General features: G+C 28.4%; 1 protein-coding gene across 1 annotated transcript; it reads right to left on the bottom strand.

The window, feature by feature from the left end:
- Positions 1-14,583: 14,583 nt before the first annotated feature.
- Positions 14,584-18,515, bottom strand: LOC132949190 (zinc finger MYM-type protein 1-like). Its single transcript, XM_061019957.1, has 4 exons — positions 17,887-18,515; positions 15,692-17,770; positions 15,236-15,499; positions 14,584-14,610 (listed from the first exon to the last, which is right to left on the bottom strand). Exons 2-4 carry the CDS (start codon positions 17,741-17,743, stop codon positions 14,584-14,586), a joined length of 2,343 nt encoding a protein of 780 aa, XP_060875940.1. The 5' UTR covers positions 17,744-17,770; positions 17,887-18,515.
- Positions 18,516-19,107: the final 592 nt, after the last annotated feature.

Raw genomic sequence — 19,107 nt, 5'->3', positions numbered from 1 at the left:
AATCATTCTTTTTTTTCTCTGATTTGTCCATATAAATACATAATATTATAGGTAGGTATATACTATACAATGCAATATACATAATAATACGTGTATACATTCTGCATTACGTAATTATAATTTTGTAATACTACAATATTTTACTCTATTTAGTAACTTACAACCAGCAAGTTTAAGGTCTTCCTTCATCAAAACTCATGAATCATGAGGTTTCTGTGCATTATTCTTAATATATTATATTCATTATCAAGAAATCAGGTAGTCAAAGAGTCAGTATTGACCAGAAAACGAAACCAGCTGAAGATATTTTTTAACCAATATTAATAACTATTTACTATAATATCGATGTTCTTATATCGTAATAATCTTTGTTTTCATTAAATGTAATATGACTACTAAAGCATAGGTACATATAAGTATAAGTATATATGAACACTCTGTACACTACGGTGAAAATCAATAGTTTGAAGACTATGTACCTTAGCTGCCTCCTGTAGGCTGTACGTAATATTACAGGAAAACTGTATCGATATCAGTTATTTTTTGCTCCTAACACGATGTAACATCGTTTTCGACACTGGAAACAAACATGTTCTGAGTATAAGCCTAATAGTCTTTTCTCTATTCGATCTTCTTTCGGCAGTCGTGAGATACGTTTTTACCGAACCAAAATGTACGTTAAATTATAATGTTATGTATTTGTTTTATTTCGTATAATATGAGGTAAATCGGCGGCACACACATTATTAGTTCGATACTTCGATCTGAACAGAAATACGTCTCTTGGTTATGCTGTGAAAAATTGTGGAATCGGTAGAAAAAAACATGTCCTGACGAAGTTTTTTTCACCCTCGACAAGTAAACCCGGATAGAACTCATGTAAGTACTTAACGAATACATTTGAAATATTTCAAACCGATAACATATTTGTTGTTGTTGTAAAGAAATAATACCACCAATAATGCGAGTATCAAAGTAATAAATACAGTGTATATTAAAACAATTCTTGTATCTTCAGAAATCACACGAGTACCTAGATATATTATGCTACTACCTGCTACAACTATAACGTCATAGTCCATTTAATGAAATTACTGATTCGATCTTTTAGTTTTCGTTTATATTTATCGTAATAATATTCATTATATGTATAAACCTATTGCTTTATTCAAATGTAATAAACATTTTCTGGAGCGAATACACTACATAAATACATTATTGAAAAATATTTTGAATTATGACTAATTGCGGACTGCAACGTATTAAAATAAGATGTGATTATAAAATCGTTAATTTTAATTGCAACGTAAATTATTAAGTTTCGTAGTAGGTGACTATTAATAGTAAATTAAGTAGGAGAAATTTAATATTTATAACAAAACGGTAATTTGAATCGGAACCAATGTGTTTACATTAAAAATATGTTCGTAAGTCCTCAATTTCTGTTGCAGCTCTGGTAATTTATGTAGGTATTATGTATTTCAGCATTGGAAATTAATTATACTGTATAACCATTGATTATAAATACCATCAATGCTATTATAACATTTCAAATATTTTATTTTAAAACCTTTGTTCTTTTTCAATTTATACGTTTTTAATCTTAAATATAATCTAATTTAAATTAAATATTTAAAGTATCTATATTTTAAAGTTGTATTGGTAATTAATTTAAATGTATAATTGAGTATGCTTTAATGAATGCTTATTTATTAAAATATACATTTTTATTATAATGTATTAATTACCTAAAAAATTTGTAATTTTAACTGAAGTTGTTAACGCCTTTTAGATTTTTAAGCAATTGGTAGTTTACCAATATTGATTATTCATAAGACCATTCAAAATATAATTATTCAGCCGTACTCAATGGCCACTAAAATCAAAATCATACACACCGCTTATTTTCACATTACAATAATTAATCTAGGAATATATTAGTTCCTGTAGTAATAATATTATTTAATATGTAGGTACTTAATCACAGACCAAAAAACCCCTCATCGTATAAAAATGTTTTTCTTAACTTTGGTTCGGTCAATAAAAATGATTGTTTTCAATTTTAAATAGGATGCGAATCTCATCCCGTCAACCAAAACATTATTCGTCGTACGGATATTAATAACGGCAAGTATAAGTTATATATACAATAATTATAAAAAATCTAAATTCTAGTTATTAAGATACTATGTATTTACAATATTAAATATTAAAAATCTCCTACTTATTTGAGATAATAACGAATGGGATCCGGTTTGATCGAATTCAATCCGAATGTCGGTATACTCTCGAACATACCGACATTGGAATGTTAAGGTATTAATAATAAGGATGGTAATAATAATAATAATAATAATAACAATAATAATAATATTAATAACGCGGTAGGATCTCTTTGGAATTCCGTTTGCGGCGATTTGATTTCTTTATATTTTTCTCAGTCATAATAACATTTATACCGTCTCAAAGCTATAATATAATATAATATAATAATAATGTGCCGTGTGCCTACGCGAACAACGGCGAAAGTTTTACGCAACGGAAATTGCTATAATGCCCCCCCCCCCCCGTAACGGCGAGCACTTTCAGACGACAAAAAACGTCCGGTAGACGGGTTAGCGACGCGCTAATTACGCACGGCGCCTGCAGTATAATAGGTACCTATATTGCATTATTGCAGCGGTCTCCCTGGGGAACACGTGACATTTGACATACGGTCCAATAGTGGTAACGGTGGTAAGCTATGGGGATACCGCGCCGTAGGGTGGTCTGGCCGACGCGGCAAAGCGTCGCGGACGATCGCTGTGTGTTCCCGAGTGGGACAACTTTTTAAACAAGAGACAAACTCGACCATATTATTATGATAATATGAATATCATACGGTGCCCATGGCGTGCAGTAATGTTTTTTGTTTTTTGTTTTAATTTTATTATTTTAAACGAAAATCCCTCCGCCGATGGTTATCAGTTGGGATCGACCGCAGATCGATGCAATTATTTCAACGTGCCTATAACACATAATAATATAATATTTAAAAAAAGTAGGTAATATATATTATTATATAACTTACTGAAATAGCCAATAATTTACGAGAACCGACTAGTGATTCCAAATTCCAAAATAATTATAGTTAAAAAAAGAAATGTTTAAAAAATATTGAAATATTGTCAGTTTTATTTTGTTATTTTATTTTTATTCAATTTGTATTAAAAATTTATATTGTATATTATTTTAGTTGAAAAATGACATTAATTGTATTTATAGACATAATGACATTGTGTTATTAATTGATAAATATTATCTAATTATTAATTACTAATAAATTACATTATTTATAGTATAATTTAAAAAAAAATTATCTATTTTTTTATCTAGATAAATGTATGTGTATTTTTATCTTTATCTAGATAAAAAAAAATGATGTTATATTTTATCTTATCTAGATAAATTTTGAATGAATTATGTGTTATCTTATCCAGGTGAGTTTTCGGTTATCTTTTCCCAACACTGCCTATCTCTGTGTATGGTTTTCATGTAGGTAATCTAATTTAAAACATTATAAAAAGCGGGTAAGTGGGTGTCGCTCTGCTGTACATGCGGGTCACTGTAATGGATGTGTTAAATAAAATTTGAATTCAACGATATAACATTATTCAATTATTGTATACGAAAAACGATTCTGGTCTGCCAGCTTGTAATATTACTAAGTACTTAGATACATTTTATGGAATTATTGTGATTAAAGTAATTCATTTTATTATTAGGTATTGGTATTCGATATTAGGTACTAGTGTTATACAGTAGGTCAAATTCATTTTTGTCTTAATAAATGTTAATTCAATGGTAAAATTACAATGTTTATGATTTTATGAAAAACGATTCTGAGCTGCTGCAGGTGCATCAGCTTATAATTCCAAGAATATTTTATTAGTAATACAATGTGCAGTAAACGAATACGGTAAGTTGAATTCAGTTTGACAAAACAAATCGCACATATGATAATATAATATTATGAAATTGTTTCATACAATAAGCTAACTAACTGTTATTAGCAATACCGATATACCGTAGAACAGCATGAATGACTGGTCCATGGTTTGATATTATTAGCTTAAAATTAAACTAAATATTTTGAAAACTTGATTTAAATATTTTCGGAATTCTGTTAAAACGTATAGAAAATAATAATTTAAGTAACAGTTGATTGTTTTAGTTTTCCACGCCTGATTTTATTTTTAATTATTACAAAATAACTAAAATATTCAAATGAAAAATCGTAATATTTCTTATGAATATCTGATCACATTAAAATTTGATTTTCAAATGATCATAAAAATATGGGTTTATGCTAAACTTTTTTTTGTTAATTTTTGTAGAGAAAACTTATGAGAAATTTGGTATTAAGTTTTCAAACTTTTAAACCAGGCTTAAAAGTTTTTATCAACATTTAAAGAAAAAAAGTCAAACATTTAAAATATCTATAAATTTCTCAATAAGAACCAAGACATTATGAAAATTATACAATGTCTAGGAATGGTAAATCAAAAATATACTTGGTGAAAACTTCAAGTACATATATCTATTATAGTTATTCGCTTTAGAATAACAATAAATTACCGGTTTTATCGAAAGTGTGTTAAATATTCCCACTTTTTCATATTTATTTTTATTTTTCCCAGACTGATTACAAATTACAATCAATGGAAATAGTTTTATTTTTGACAACCTCCCGTCATCCTCAAAGTTATAGTTTTAAGTATTTTCACTGCAACTTAAGTGACGTTGGACACATAAAAATAAATTTGTAAGACCAATTATATTATACTTACATTGCTCCGGTCAGAATCTAATATAATAGTCTCATTGATCAATGAATGAATTTATTTTGCCTTTTCATATTATACAATATTATAATGTATGTGTAATTGATGTCCATAGAAAACCTATTATGTCTACGAAAACATAGAATGCTAGATCATTATTAAAGACAGGTTCTATCATGGTATTAGTACAAATTATTACGATGCTGATATCGTATTTCACAAATTTCAATTTGAACCTACTCCGCGAGTACGTAGATTTATATTGTATAGAACTTAATTTATGGGGGGTTAAATACATTGAATAAGGCCTCGATATTCCCTGCGGACTGCCTATCTTAAATGTTTGTTCATAATATTTATGTATACACAAAATGATCTCATATTTTGAAAACAATACAACCATCTTTAGAAAACTAAATATAAAGCAGACAAAAACTTATATCTTAAAATTATTCATATCTTATAACTGAATAATAGAAGTTTACTGGAGTAATTATAATATAAAAATAAATAACCATAATATCATGAAAATAGTAGTTTAAAAGTAAACACAGACGACATTGTAAATAATAGTTGAATTAATTTATTAGATGCCTTTGTATACGCTATTTTTTTTATTGATCGTAATTATTACAACTTTCCTTACTACGCATTATAGTTATATAATAAACTTATTTTTTTTTTTTTTGATTTTGTCAAACAGATTGATGTTATATTACAAAAAATATGATGTTGTCTTTCTGGTCCGATGAACACATCTAGGTGATGTCCTATGTTAAGTTGCAAATGGCGAGGAGTGCTATTATATTTATTTAGTAGTTACTTTAATGATCATAGCTAATATAATATTATAATATTTCTATAACCATAATATTTAATACATTATTATATCATGTTATTTTGATTATAAATTAAAATAATGTATAATCCCGACGTAAACAATATAATACAAATTATGTTTATTTAATGTGCAACTAATGAGTAAAGTATATAATATTTCAGTCAAACATGCTTTGATTTCGCACAAAATTATGCGATGTTCGTTTATTATATATATTATATATATATATATATACAATATATCATGTACATATACGATATACTAGAGTATGGTGTGTTATTCTGTTACATGTAGCATGAATAATAAATTATAATTTATTTTAGGATTATATTTACAACATTGTTTTTTTATGTGTTACTATTCCGAGAGCCATCATAATATTAAGTATATAATATTTTAATAGTGTTACAAACTCAAATAACGTGTTATTTTAAATAAATTATTTACTTAGCACTAAAGTAAGCCTATAGTTTCTGATAAGAATGGAGATAATTTTTTTTGAAGCTGGTTTCCAAATGCTGAGCCTGATATTATGAGTCGTATTGTTGTTGAATAATTTGTTGTACGTTCTCTGCAGTCCGCTATGCAGCAGTGTTGTAAAGTATTTGAGTAAAAGTATTCAAATACTTTTTTCCATACTGAATACTTTTTTAAATACTTTTTATTTTGAAGTATTTGAATGGCATTTTAAATACTTTTTTTATTCTTTTAATTCTTAATATTTGTTTCTTTTTATAATCCTTGTTAAATAAAAAAAAACGTGCTGCCGTGGTTGTCCTTCAACGTTATAACAATATTATATTATATATTTATCATTTATGAACAATTCTATATCGGTTTATGTCGATATAGCTTAATTAAATGTTTTTTTTCCAGTCGTCGACGACTCGAAACGGTACGTCGGTACCAGAATAAGCTTATTATTAAGTCAATAAAAAATATATATATATTATGCAATAAGCTGTTGCTTGACAGCTTTACACTTTATAATTTAACTGTACGAAAATGTTATTACTAATTATTAGTAGGTACTACCTATTTACCAAGAAAATGGTTATAAATATTATCATTATCGTTGACGGTATGGGATGTCCAAATATATAGCTTTAAACTCATATATACCTCTGTAGAGAAAAGTTCATTGTTGTGGTGCAACTATCACTAAAAAAAAACTATCATGTCTGATCAGCATTTTGATTATTGAACGAATCATATTTTTAAAATGCAATAAACAAATATTTGATTATAACAAATTATATCGGAACAAAATAGAATTTTTTTTTTTGTGTTTGAAGATTATTTCAAATACTTCTAAAAAGTATTTGAGTATTGTTAAAATGCTTAACCAGGTATTTACAGTATTTGGGTGGTATTTTAAATACTTTATTTTAAAAGTATTTAAGTAATTACTCAAATACTTTTTAAAAGCATTTTTTACAACACTGCCGTTATGTGACTATTATTATATTATTGTTGTTACCGAAGAACAAAATCAACGTTCTCATAATAAACCACAATAAACATAATATTATTGTCAGTTATCGTCTGTATGGATTTGTGTTCATTATTTATTCAACACTTACTTATATTTTACATAAAAAATGTTGTTAGTAGAGTATAAGGTACAACACAACGCTGTATTTTAATTCACAGAATTATCATATTTTTCACAGATAAAAACAAAAAATTAACTCGATTTATTCGCATGTTATAGATGTGACGAGAGACGACACAGAACATTTTAAATTTAAAATATATTTTACAATAGCAAGTTATGTATAGCGACAGTAAAACATTATATGCCTACATTATATTTTATTAAATCCGTGAATTTGTTTATTCTTATTCTTTTTATGAAATACAAGACGTATACGACCAATTCGAATCGGGGAAGAACAACCCTCGTTTATAGCCTTGTCATCCCGAAATAAGTCCATATTTGTTATTTATGTATTATGTACCTACATTATTCGACCATATAATATAAACATGGTTCAGTTTCGATTCGAAAATTACTATATATTCGGTCACGTGTGTAGAGAAGAAGTAGTTTATCAAACGCTTGCACTTGCCCTTTCTGAATCACCGTTCTTTATTCAATTGGCCGTGCCGTCAATAGGGTTGACTATATAATTCTGAAAGTTCTAAAAAGAAATGCAAATGACAGAGAACTTTCCCAACACGCGAAATTAAGCTATTCATACAGCCATGTAATTTTAAGCCAATTCGAAATGACAAACACAATAATCCACCCTTGCCGGTTATAAATTATATAATATTATATTATATTTATACTTCATCCACCGTACGTCACTTGAAAATTTTTATTTTTAAATCACTAAATTGTTTAGCATAGAATTCAGTTATATTATAACGTACTTACCATTTTTGTATAGTATTATCGTTGTTTGAATGAAAAATTATAATATTATTTATTTTAGCAATATTAATTTAATTAATTATATATACCATACTAGTAGATGTACACACTCGTAATATTCGTAATATTTGTAATAATTTCTTCATTTCACTCAAATTTCTTTTTAAAATTATTATAATCTAAGGGCATAAAAATCTTGAATGCGGAAATAATTGTAGACGAAAGTAATTTAAATTAATTATTAAATTTCCGAATAGTTACACAATATTAATAAGGTATTTATTAGTTATTTCTTACTACTATTACAAAATTGTGTTTTACGAAACAGACGACGAGACGTAAATACCTACATATTTTTATTTCCGTACTTTAGCTGTTATGATTTTACATAATGTTATTATTAATGAAAATCTCGGCCATTCTAGCTTCAAAGAAAGAAACTAGTTATGTTATAATAATAATAATAATAATAATAATAATAATAATAATAATTTATGGTTCACCGTACTAGGTACATTGAAGTAAAAATTACAATAAAAGAATTATGTATATGATGCATAAAATTGTAATTAATAATAAACTATAAACTGTAGCCATGTAAGAATAGATTCAACTATTTTTGTTTTATAAAAATGTGTCATCAAAATTAATATTATTTTTTAAACATTACGGGCGAAGTCGAATACGTTACGACTGGTATTGAAGTAATAAAAGTATCAAAATTGATTGTACAAAAGTCAAAAACCACAAAAATAACATATTACTACCTATTACAATTATTTAACCACGGGTAATAATTGTATTTATTTATTTATTATTTTTATCGTTTGTATTTAAATAATTTTTTTTTTATCTAACTGCTTCAAATTAATTTTCACGAATCTTCTAAATCTGAACGACGAGTATTTTTCAATTTAAACATTTCATTTTCTCTCTCTTAAATAACAATGCCCTTCAATGTTTTATTATTTTTAAGCACTACATTATTGTATATACCTATATATTTTTCGCGAGAGAGGCAGTGTTACAGTTACTATTGAATAATGTTAAAAATTATGTAATTACAATGCGATAATATTCCATGTAAATAAAAATGTATTAAAATATACTAATTTCTTTATAATATAATGGTATACAATAATATGGGTTTAATATGAATACAAATTAGATTGATCTGTTCTAAATTTTTTTTACTCTAATCGGCAAGACGACTCATCGGAAGTGTGGGGGTTACGGTTGGTACGGATGGAACACGTGTTTTTTACGAGGCGCATGGATTCGTGGCCAAGAAACCCGGGTGGCTTACTATTATTAAATTTATCGATTTTAAATACTCATACCCAACTTTCTTCAAAATTGTTATTTCACAAAACTAACTCTAATGTTAAAAATTTAAAACACAATGGATTCTGTTGAATGTAAGCTTTATTATGGTATGCAACGTTAGTGTAACTTAAAATAAGATAGTGACATACGTGCTCGTACGACGTCCTCTGAGGGTTTCTCCTTAGGGTAAGGAGGTGTAGTAATATTATATCATATTAGTATGTATACCGTATCTCTGGTATATGTTATTATGATATGGGTACCCTAATAATTATTTTATTATTTGGTTTCCATACGGATGCGATTCGAGTACAAACATTTTCGTAAATAATATAATATAATATATTATTGTAACGCATTTCCTACATGTTGATAGCATATACCTATTATAAAATCAAACATAATGTCTTTTTTCTACAATAAATGCACAACCTGTATCTATATAATATAATAATTAATAATGTAGGTACTTATTAGTTGTTTGCGTACAATAATAAAATAAATTCGCAGGGCTATATAGGGGTTACGCATATCATACCTACGTTTTACCTTTGCAATTATAAATTTGTATAATATTATATAAAGTGACCACTTATGCTAACAAATAACAATGAATGGTTAATATAATATATTCGTTCCATCGTTTCACGTAGAAATAATTGACTCGTGGTAATACAACGAGTTTGTTCTGACGCGGATACGAATTTATTTCGTGCTTAAAAATATATATAATATTGTTTTTTATTTTGTTTTTCACACACACACACACACACACGAACGCACGTAAGTTTATTAAAAAGAGAATAAATATACAAACAAGTTTTTTACATTGTTTACGTAGTGAGGAATTGCAGTGCACTGATAAATAATAGAAGCGAGACAGACCCGGTCGTAATCGACTGAAAGCTTGTGCTCAGTTGAACTGCGGGCATTATAATATAGTATTATGTTCATGTAGACTGCATCTCTCATAGAAGTTTTAGAACAATATCGTTTTGTTTAATATTCGAAATTTAAAACATACTATATATTACAAAAATGCACGACGCTCGTTATGCATAAAATACAATGTAATATAATATTATGAGTAAACCACACAAACTATATGTACGAATTCCCGAATTTCCGACGTTTTTTTCATAAATTTAATTTAGTAGTCGTTTATTTTTGAATAATATATGAGACTGTTATCAATATTATTATAAAAAAATAATATATTAATGTATACCTTTTGTATAATATCATTTTAATAGTCAACATTAAATGATTGAAAATTGAAAGACAAATATTAATGTAAATATCTAAAAACATTTTTATTTTTAATATACTATACATTTCATTGAATGTTCAATTGTTTAGAAATGTCAAATAACCCAAAGAAATTCACAAAAATCCATGTCAAATAATTTACAACGTACGTCACATAAAATATACTAAGACACATCCGATTATTTAAACAACATAATACTATTATGCAAAATGTTCGATGTTAATGGAAATATAGGTAAATGATGTCCCAATATTATAATATCATCATTTTTCAACAGTGTGTCAACCTTGTATTTCGAAATTATTAAATTATGTACTCCACAGCTAAAATTATAGTAAATATAGTTTTAATTTTTTCCAATTGAAACTCGGAAATCGATAACACTATACGACGTGCTATTATCACAGTGCACTAAATGTCATTATCAATAAACTAATAATAGAAAATGTACAATGTTTTTTCATTAGGAAACAATACAAATTAAAATCTAATATTACCTAATACTGACAAAAAAAAAAAAACGCTTTTAGTGAAGACGACATATTATTATTATACACGCACGCAAATTTCAGGCCTTATAACATAGTTGTAGGCACCATAATAATAATAATAATACACTTTGCGTCCTATCCCTGCAGGACATTTTCTGCGGGGTAGCCGGTACGTACACAACAGTGGTATCATTTTTATCATTTTTTTCCCCGCCATTATTATTTATTTATTTTTGCGGTTATCTATTGTGTGTCTCGGCGGACGCGCCGTGTAGTGCAATTCCGGCCCGCGGCTATATAATAATATTACGCACTAGATAAGCGGGCCGACCACGCCCGTTTTTGCCGTGGAAATAATAATATATTGTTTTTAAATTACGCTCTCACTGTCATCTCCTTATCAACGGCCGATAATCGTGAAAAATATTGCCGGATCGCCTCGACGTCCGCAAAAGCGCAACGGCGCCTGCACCGCGACCGTACATATAGTGTTTTCCGTATATACACGGGTTTCCGCGAGAAAAATGACTCTAATCAAATTCACTCCACCGCCCCCCCCCCCCCCCCGGACACGCCCAAATCGCCGAAATCGCCCCTGCGGCTTACCCGAGTGAAATATATACATAACATGATGCACACACGCTCGTTTTACATTGTTCGGGGCGCTTATCCGTACACGCATCCGCCAATCTCCCGCGACGTCTGCTGGGCCGATAAAGTGCCCACGAGAAGTCGTGTACGCAGTTAGTATCGCGGTAGTATAGGTTATTAGGTAACCCGGAGTGACGTTCTCCGACCCGACGTCGCGGTATCGTGGTAGCTGGTATAGTATACCACATGGTAATATACGGTCGGGTGTAAATTATAGTAATAATATTATGTAGCATATTGTGGTTTATTCGCCGCCCGACCTGCGCCGTGAGCACGACGGCGAAAAGTTATATGCGCACACGATAATATCGCGTCTATACAATAATACGATATTATGATGTCTACCCATAAACAGGTAGCAGGTACATTATATTATTGTTATCTGTGTAAATAATATGGTGGCCGTTCAATTTAACTTTTGATTAAACGAGGAATTCGATGCGCACCGGGCCTCCCGAAAACATGACAATATTTATACACAATGGAAAAACGTCTGTTGACAATGAGAGCCCAGAAAACGTATTTTCTCGATCTGATAAATTCCCGTTTCAAAGAGAAATAATATCGTACTATATAATATTATTATCGAATTTACCAAACCAACAAATAATTCCGTTAAAGAAATACTACGCCAACCGATTTTTCTCTTCTCGGTGTAGGTGGGTACGAAAAAAAATACATTTTAACCAACAATATTTATTTGATAAATAATATTTTCGATTGAAGCATAAATATCTTATCGCATTTACTTGTTTCAGAGATATATACTTATTATTATACATTTATACATAATTCTACATCATTACAACACGAAGTGGCATATTGTTTATATAACACGGTCTAGAGCGTAAATTGTACTTCACTGTACTACAACGACATCATTATTACATCTTCCACAAAAAAAATAATAATAGCTGATGAACATTGTCGTCTGTATCTTTAAATTTTATAATTTACTTAGCGACGTAATAGAGTATTTCATAATTGTACGCTAATGCGTTATCTTCAAATGCAATAAGTAGTAATGTGTTATATGGTACAATGTAATAATAATATGTCTGCGCATAATAATCATGTAGGGAGAGTAAAATTACGCAGACGTATAATATATTATGCGTTGTGAAACATAATATAATCCATTTCTTAAAGTATTCAACGCGATACACGAATTGTCATTTTATTTAATAACGGTACCATTCTTATAAATTATTCACTATGTATATGTATCATGCATAATACAAAAGTTGGGTTTGAAGGGAATTCTCTGAACTCATTATTTAAAATTAATTTGGTGTGATTGTGAGGATACTAGCTGTAATATGTGCGTCTAACAGAATAATATTATACGTAGGTATGAGCATATTTATTTATTACAACCTTATTCGAGAAAAATCAAATATATACAGCGAAACAAAAAGGATGGAACATTATTACGTCTAGAACGAAGCTTTATTAATAAATAAGTACATTACAATTAAACTGCTCAGCTAAGGAAGAATGAAGTAAGTTCCTTTCATGCCATTATGAGTAAAATTTATTTTTATGTTTTGTAATTATAGGTAGTTATGTTTTCACAAGTATAATATTTTTCAAAGTGAAACACATAGTTTATTTTGTAATATACCTGATGAATACAATGGAACTGTTCAATTTTATTTTCAACTTTTATCTCACCAAGATAATGTGATTTTTATAATATTTATTCCAAGTACAGTAATAATTATTTACAATTTTTTACTTAGTAAAAATACCGTAATAGTGACGTTTGGATCCTATACAAATTAATTTTGTATACTAATTTTCAAATCTAGCAAAATTAAAATTAAAACTTCGTACTATTTACACGACCAAATATAATGGAGAACTGAACCAAATATGTGTGTGGTATACGACAGCAAAATCACAAACGTTATCAGTAATTTAAAACTAAATTATAAGATACACGATGACCGTTTTTACTTGAGAAAAACGTGGCAACACTATTATACTATACGTAAGAGAGTATCATCTCGTTTTTTCTTAGCAAAGCAGAATAGCAATCAAATAAAATTGAACATTTCCTATAACCACTTTAAAACGGTCAAATGAAAATGTGAATGGTCCGTACCTCTTGTGGCACCGATAGACATAATATTATATTACACTATTATTTGGCACGTATAAGTTAATATCATATGCAGAAATTCATTACAATTCCTTTAATGTGAAAAATAAAAAACACCTTCAACGGAACAATTTTTTTGAATTAAGAGCACATTGTAATAATATTACGTTATATAATTTTTTTTTTTTTGTACACATATCATACGCGTACACCGTAATTTTGTACCAAAGTATTTAATAAACGCTTAAGGATAGCATGACGAATTGCTAATGTGTGTATTTATAATTACTGCGTGTACCGAACATCTAAAACCAATTTAGTATAAACCGTTTTCATTTTGTTTTTTATGTCATGATTTATAGAATATTGAAGATTATAAAATATTTATTCATAACTAAGTGTCTGTTACAATAACACTTAATCGGATTATAAAATCTAGAAGAAAAATTTAAGTTCCAATATTTCTTTTTTTAATACTCCTAAACGATAGAAATTTGCATGAAAAAAATGTGTTTTTTTTTTATTTATTTCAATGGTTTATATTTTCATACAGTTTAAGTAACTCAATAACTAAACTAACCAAATAACAAACCATAGCTATTCAAAGTGGACAACAACAAAATAATAATAATAATAACCAATATACATTATTTTAATATAAAGTTGAAAAATAAGCAATATTTTTTTTTATCTTGTATTATGGAACTTCAATAGATTCAGTTTGCTTGAAATAAAAAAAGGAAATATCAAATTTGTTATTTTAAAAATTTTTTTCTAGAAAACCCGTATAAAAATGTAATTTTTGGGAGTTGTTCATTGTGGCTTGTGTACAAATTCTACACAAATGCATAAAAGTTAATATAACCATCCGATACCTAATTCACAGACCCGGATTAACACTATCGTAGGCCCTAGGCACAGTTCTTTATTACCCATCATGTGCTAATATACGGTTCTGTAGTGTTCAGTATTTAAATGATTAAGAAACCTAATTTTTGGGAGAGGTAGTGTTTTTCGCAGTGTTTTAAGTCTTTAAAATCAAAAATATTTACAACCTGAAAATCAATTATTAACTTTATAATCATAACTTTATCTAATGACAATTTTAACACATCTAAAAATACATTTTACATTACTCAAAATATATTATTTAAAATTAAACTGCAGGAACCATACAAAACAACTTATTTTATACCATTTTTCATTTTGTTCTTTGTATTTAAATATAAAACAAGATAATTTATTGTAACAATTTAAAAATAACAGTATTATGTAGAATATGTCTTAATATAAATTTATTGTTACAAATGTTTTTTACGATATTTTTTGTTTGCAAATGATTCTATAACTTTTTCGGTATCGATGTCTTGGAGTAATTCGTGTTCAATTGCAAGTACCGATAATGATGATAATTTATCTTGTCCAATAGTTGACCGCTGCCAGTTCTTAACCCTCTTTAAAATTGAAAATGATCTTTCACCTTCGCACGAAGTCCCAAAAATTGATAAATATATCCTAAAAGCAATGTTTACATTTGGAAAACTTGTTACCATTTTGGTATTTATTTGTTTAATTAGCATTTCATTAACAGACATCCCAGTTTCTCGAAAGCTCTTAAAAATCAAAAACTCATTAACAAATGAAGATTCTAAATCGGTTTTATAGGCTTCAACTAAATTATTTGCCTTTATTTTTATTTCTTCATCTTTTAAACTCTCGTTAGTTAAAAAATTAAATCTTTCGTCTAATTTTAAATAAGCTTTTTTTCGTTTTTCCATTTCAACAATCAATTTATCAATTATTACATAAAATGTTTGAGTTTTGAATTTATCTCTAGCACTCATTTGATCAACAGCATCAATTGCATTGCCATCATTTATCGAGACTTTATGTTTACGTTTTCTAGATTCCATTTCAGAATAATCAGACAAACCAGAAACTCTTTTTTTTGCTTTTTCTTCAAATAAATCAAATTCTTCGGCGCTTCTCATTTTTTTAAAACATAATATAAGACTGTTATAGAGGTTAACGACAGTACATATCTCAATACCGGGTGTTTGTAACGATTTGTTTACAATATTAATTTGTTGTAAAATGTCATTCCAAATATTAGACATTAGAACAGTTTCAAGACGATTGAGTTTTTTAACAAGTGACTTAGCTTCATTAACAGCATTAGGAGGTTGTCTTTCTGATAATGAAATATCAATCAAAGCCTGACGGATTTCTTCATAATTAAGTGATAATGCCTTCGTTGCATCACTACGCGCGGACCATCTTGTTTCAGACAGACTTTTAACTACAAAAACAGACTCCTTCATATTTTTTAACATTATAGACCATCTTTGAGGTGATGCTGCCAAAAACGTATAAATTGACTGAACCACACTAAAAAATTTAATGGCTTCAGTACAACATTCAACAGTAACAGATCCTACCAAGTTTAAACTATGTGCAGCACAGGGAACCCACTCGGCCAATTTATTTACTTCACGAAAAAGAGCTTGAACTCCTGAGTATATTCCACTCATATTACTCGCATTGTCGTAAGACTGAGAACGGCAATTTGATATGTCAATATTGTTATCGTTAAGCAATTTAGTCAATACATTAAAAAGATATTTACCATCATGCTGTTCAATAGGAACAAAGCCAAGAAATCTCTCTACGACTTTTCCTTGACCAATGGTGGTGTAACGAATAATGATCGTTAACTGATCGATGTGCGCTATGTCGGGCGTCGAATCAATACTAATACCGAAATATATTGATTCTTTTATTTCAGAAACAATTTTTAAATTTAGAGTAGTAGCAAGAATGTCTATAAATTCGTTGCAAATCGTAGATGACATATATGATATATTTCCTTTGCCAGGATTTCCGAACTTTTTTATATGCTCTTCAAGAAAAGGATCAAAATTAGAAAGAAGTTCAAGGCAACCTAAATAGTTACCATTTTTTGGACAGCCAAATACTTCCGAATCTCCTCTAAAAGCTAATCCTCTAGACGATAAGAACTTAATTACTGCTATAACTCGTCTTAAAACTTGAATCCAATACATTTTTTCTTTATTATACTGATTTATTAATTCCACATCTATTTTTTTACATTTTTGAAGGTCTACCATTTTTTTTATCGAGTTAAAATGGTCATTAGATTGTTCGTGAGTTTCCATTCTAACATTAATATTTTTCCAATCATCAAAACCACTTTCGAATTGATGCACAAGTGTTAATTTATCACTACTTTGCAAATGACGAAAAATTTTACACACATAGCAATACACTGATCCAGTGGATGGCGAATATATCAGCCAGTCTCGATTTACACACTCACCATTTCCTAATGCTCGTGAAAAATATTCCTTTCTGAAATATCTCATTTTTTTACCAAATTGTCTAGCAGATACAGTTAAATCTGCATCCACATTTTGAATAGGAATATTTTCAGAAAAATAAGAAATCAGATCAGCGTTAATTTCCCAATGTGCAGGATCGTTACTAAATTTTAAATTACTAAGGTCGGTCAGATTGGATTTAACTTTATCTGGTATAGATTCAGTTATAACACTTGTAGTTTCGTTTAAGGGAGTTGTCAAATTTGGTTCAGTTTTCTTAGGAGATGAACCTAATAAATTACCTTCAATTTTAGATTCATCTGTCATAATATTTATTAGTTGATTTTTATTTGAAATCTCAATTTGGTTTGTACTTGTACCTGCATTAGAACGATTTTGTGTTATTATGAATTTGCTCATGGACCCCATTTGTTGACTGATGTATAAATCTCGTTTTTCTTTCTTTTTTCTTTTAGTAGAACCACTTTCGTGCATCCTTTTGTACCCATCACCAGACATTTCAATATTACTTCTACTAGTTCTACTCTAATAATGTATACATAAACATTTATAAGAGTATATCAGTATATGATATAATTTTAAATACGATGTTATTTTAATATATTATCTAACGTAAGATATAGATTAAAATTTTAAAGTACCTGTTCAGAGATTGTTCCGTTTAAAGTTCACTATACTGGATTTACAATTGACAATAAACGATATTAATGAATAATGATATTATAATTTATAGTACGGAACTGCGGACTGCTACGAACAAATAACAATATTGACAAGGATTACTTAAGAATAATTAAATGTTGTCTTATCGTTTCGATACGGCGAATGGCGATACCGACCGAACAAGTCCCGCATATAATGTCCACGCGTGTGTGTGTGTGTGTGGGTGAGTCCGCGGTCGATAAATATTATTTATATTACGTAAATGATATTATTTTTGTATTATTTCCAAAAATATTCTAAACAGAAATCGTCGTTTCATTCATCATACACAGTCGTTTTCCCGTATACCGTATGCATTTTATCGGTTTATGGTTTATCCAATCTGATTTCATTAAGTGATTATTACGAATTACGATAACGAACATTAAATATAAATATACGAGAAATATTATAAAAAATATTTTATTTGTTGTGCTAACATCTACAAATAGTTAATTAACTTTAAAAAAAAATATTACAGAAAAATCGTAACCAAAAATTTCATTTTCGTAGGCCCTAAAATGTTCGTAGGCCCTAGGCACAGTGCCTATAGTGCCTATTGGGTAATACGGCCCTGCTAATTCATATATGATATTTAAAATTAATATCGAAAGATTACTGGGCCTCACTGAGGAAAACTCGTGTGGAGGCCAAATGATATATCTTATACAGCATTACATATAGCTTGGTTATCAAATATTTTTGATTGGAAAATTCTATATTCATTAAACATTTTCACAAAATATTAGAGTGTTAACAGAGGACAATAAGACTTAGGAGGTAATATATTAACCTAACCTGTATACAGTGATATCTTCTTAAGGCTTAATTTATATTAATAATATGCAATTTTGGGCCAACTTTTAAATTTAATTAGCTATTTATTATTATGGTTAATTTCTAAAGATTTTATAGAATTTTATCTATTAATTTAATTCAAAAAAAAAAATATATTTATATATTTGTTGTATAGCTGTGTATAGGTAAACTGTTTTAAAAATGTTTTATAATTATTATAAATTCTGAATATAGAATGATAATAGATTATTGATAACATATTGGTTGCATGATAACGTGATAACATGATTTCCTACTAAAATTACATTGTATTATAGCATACAGGTACTATACTTGTATTTATACAAATAGTCAACAATTTT

Source organism: Metopolophium dirhodum, chromosome 7 (assembly GCF_019925205.1).
Source record: "Metopolophium dirhodum isolate CAU chromosome 7, ASM1992520v1, whole genome shotgun sequence".
In the NCBI taxonomy this organism is placed as follows: Eukaryota; Metazoa; Arthropoda; class Insecta; order Hemiptera; family Aphididae; genus Metopolophium; species Metopolophium dirhodum.
Note: the sequence above shows the minus strand (reverse complement) of the source record. Positions and strands in the feature narration are given on the sequence as shown.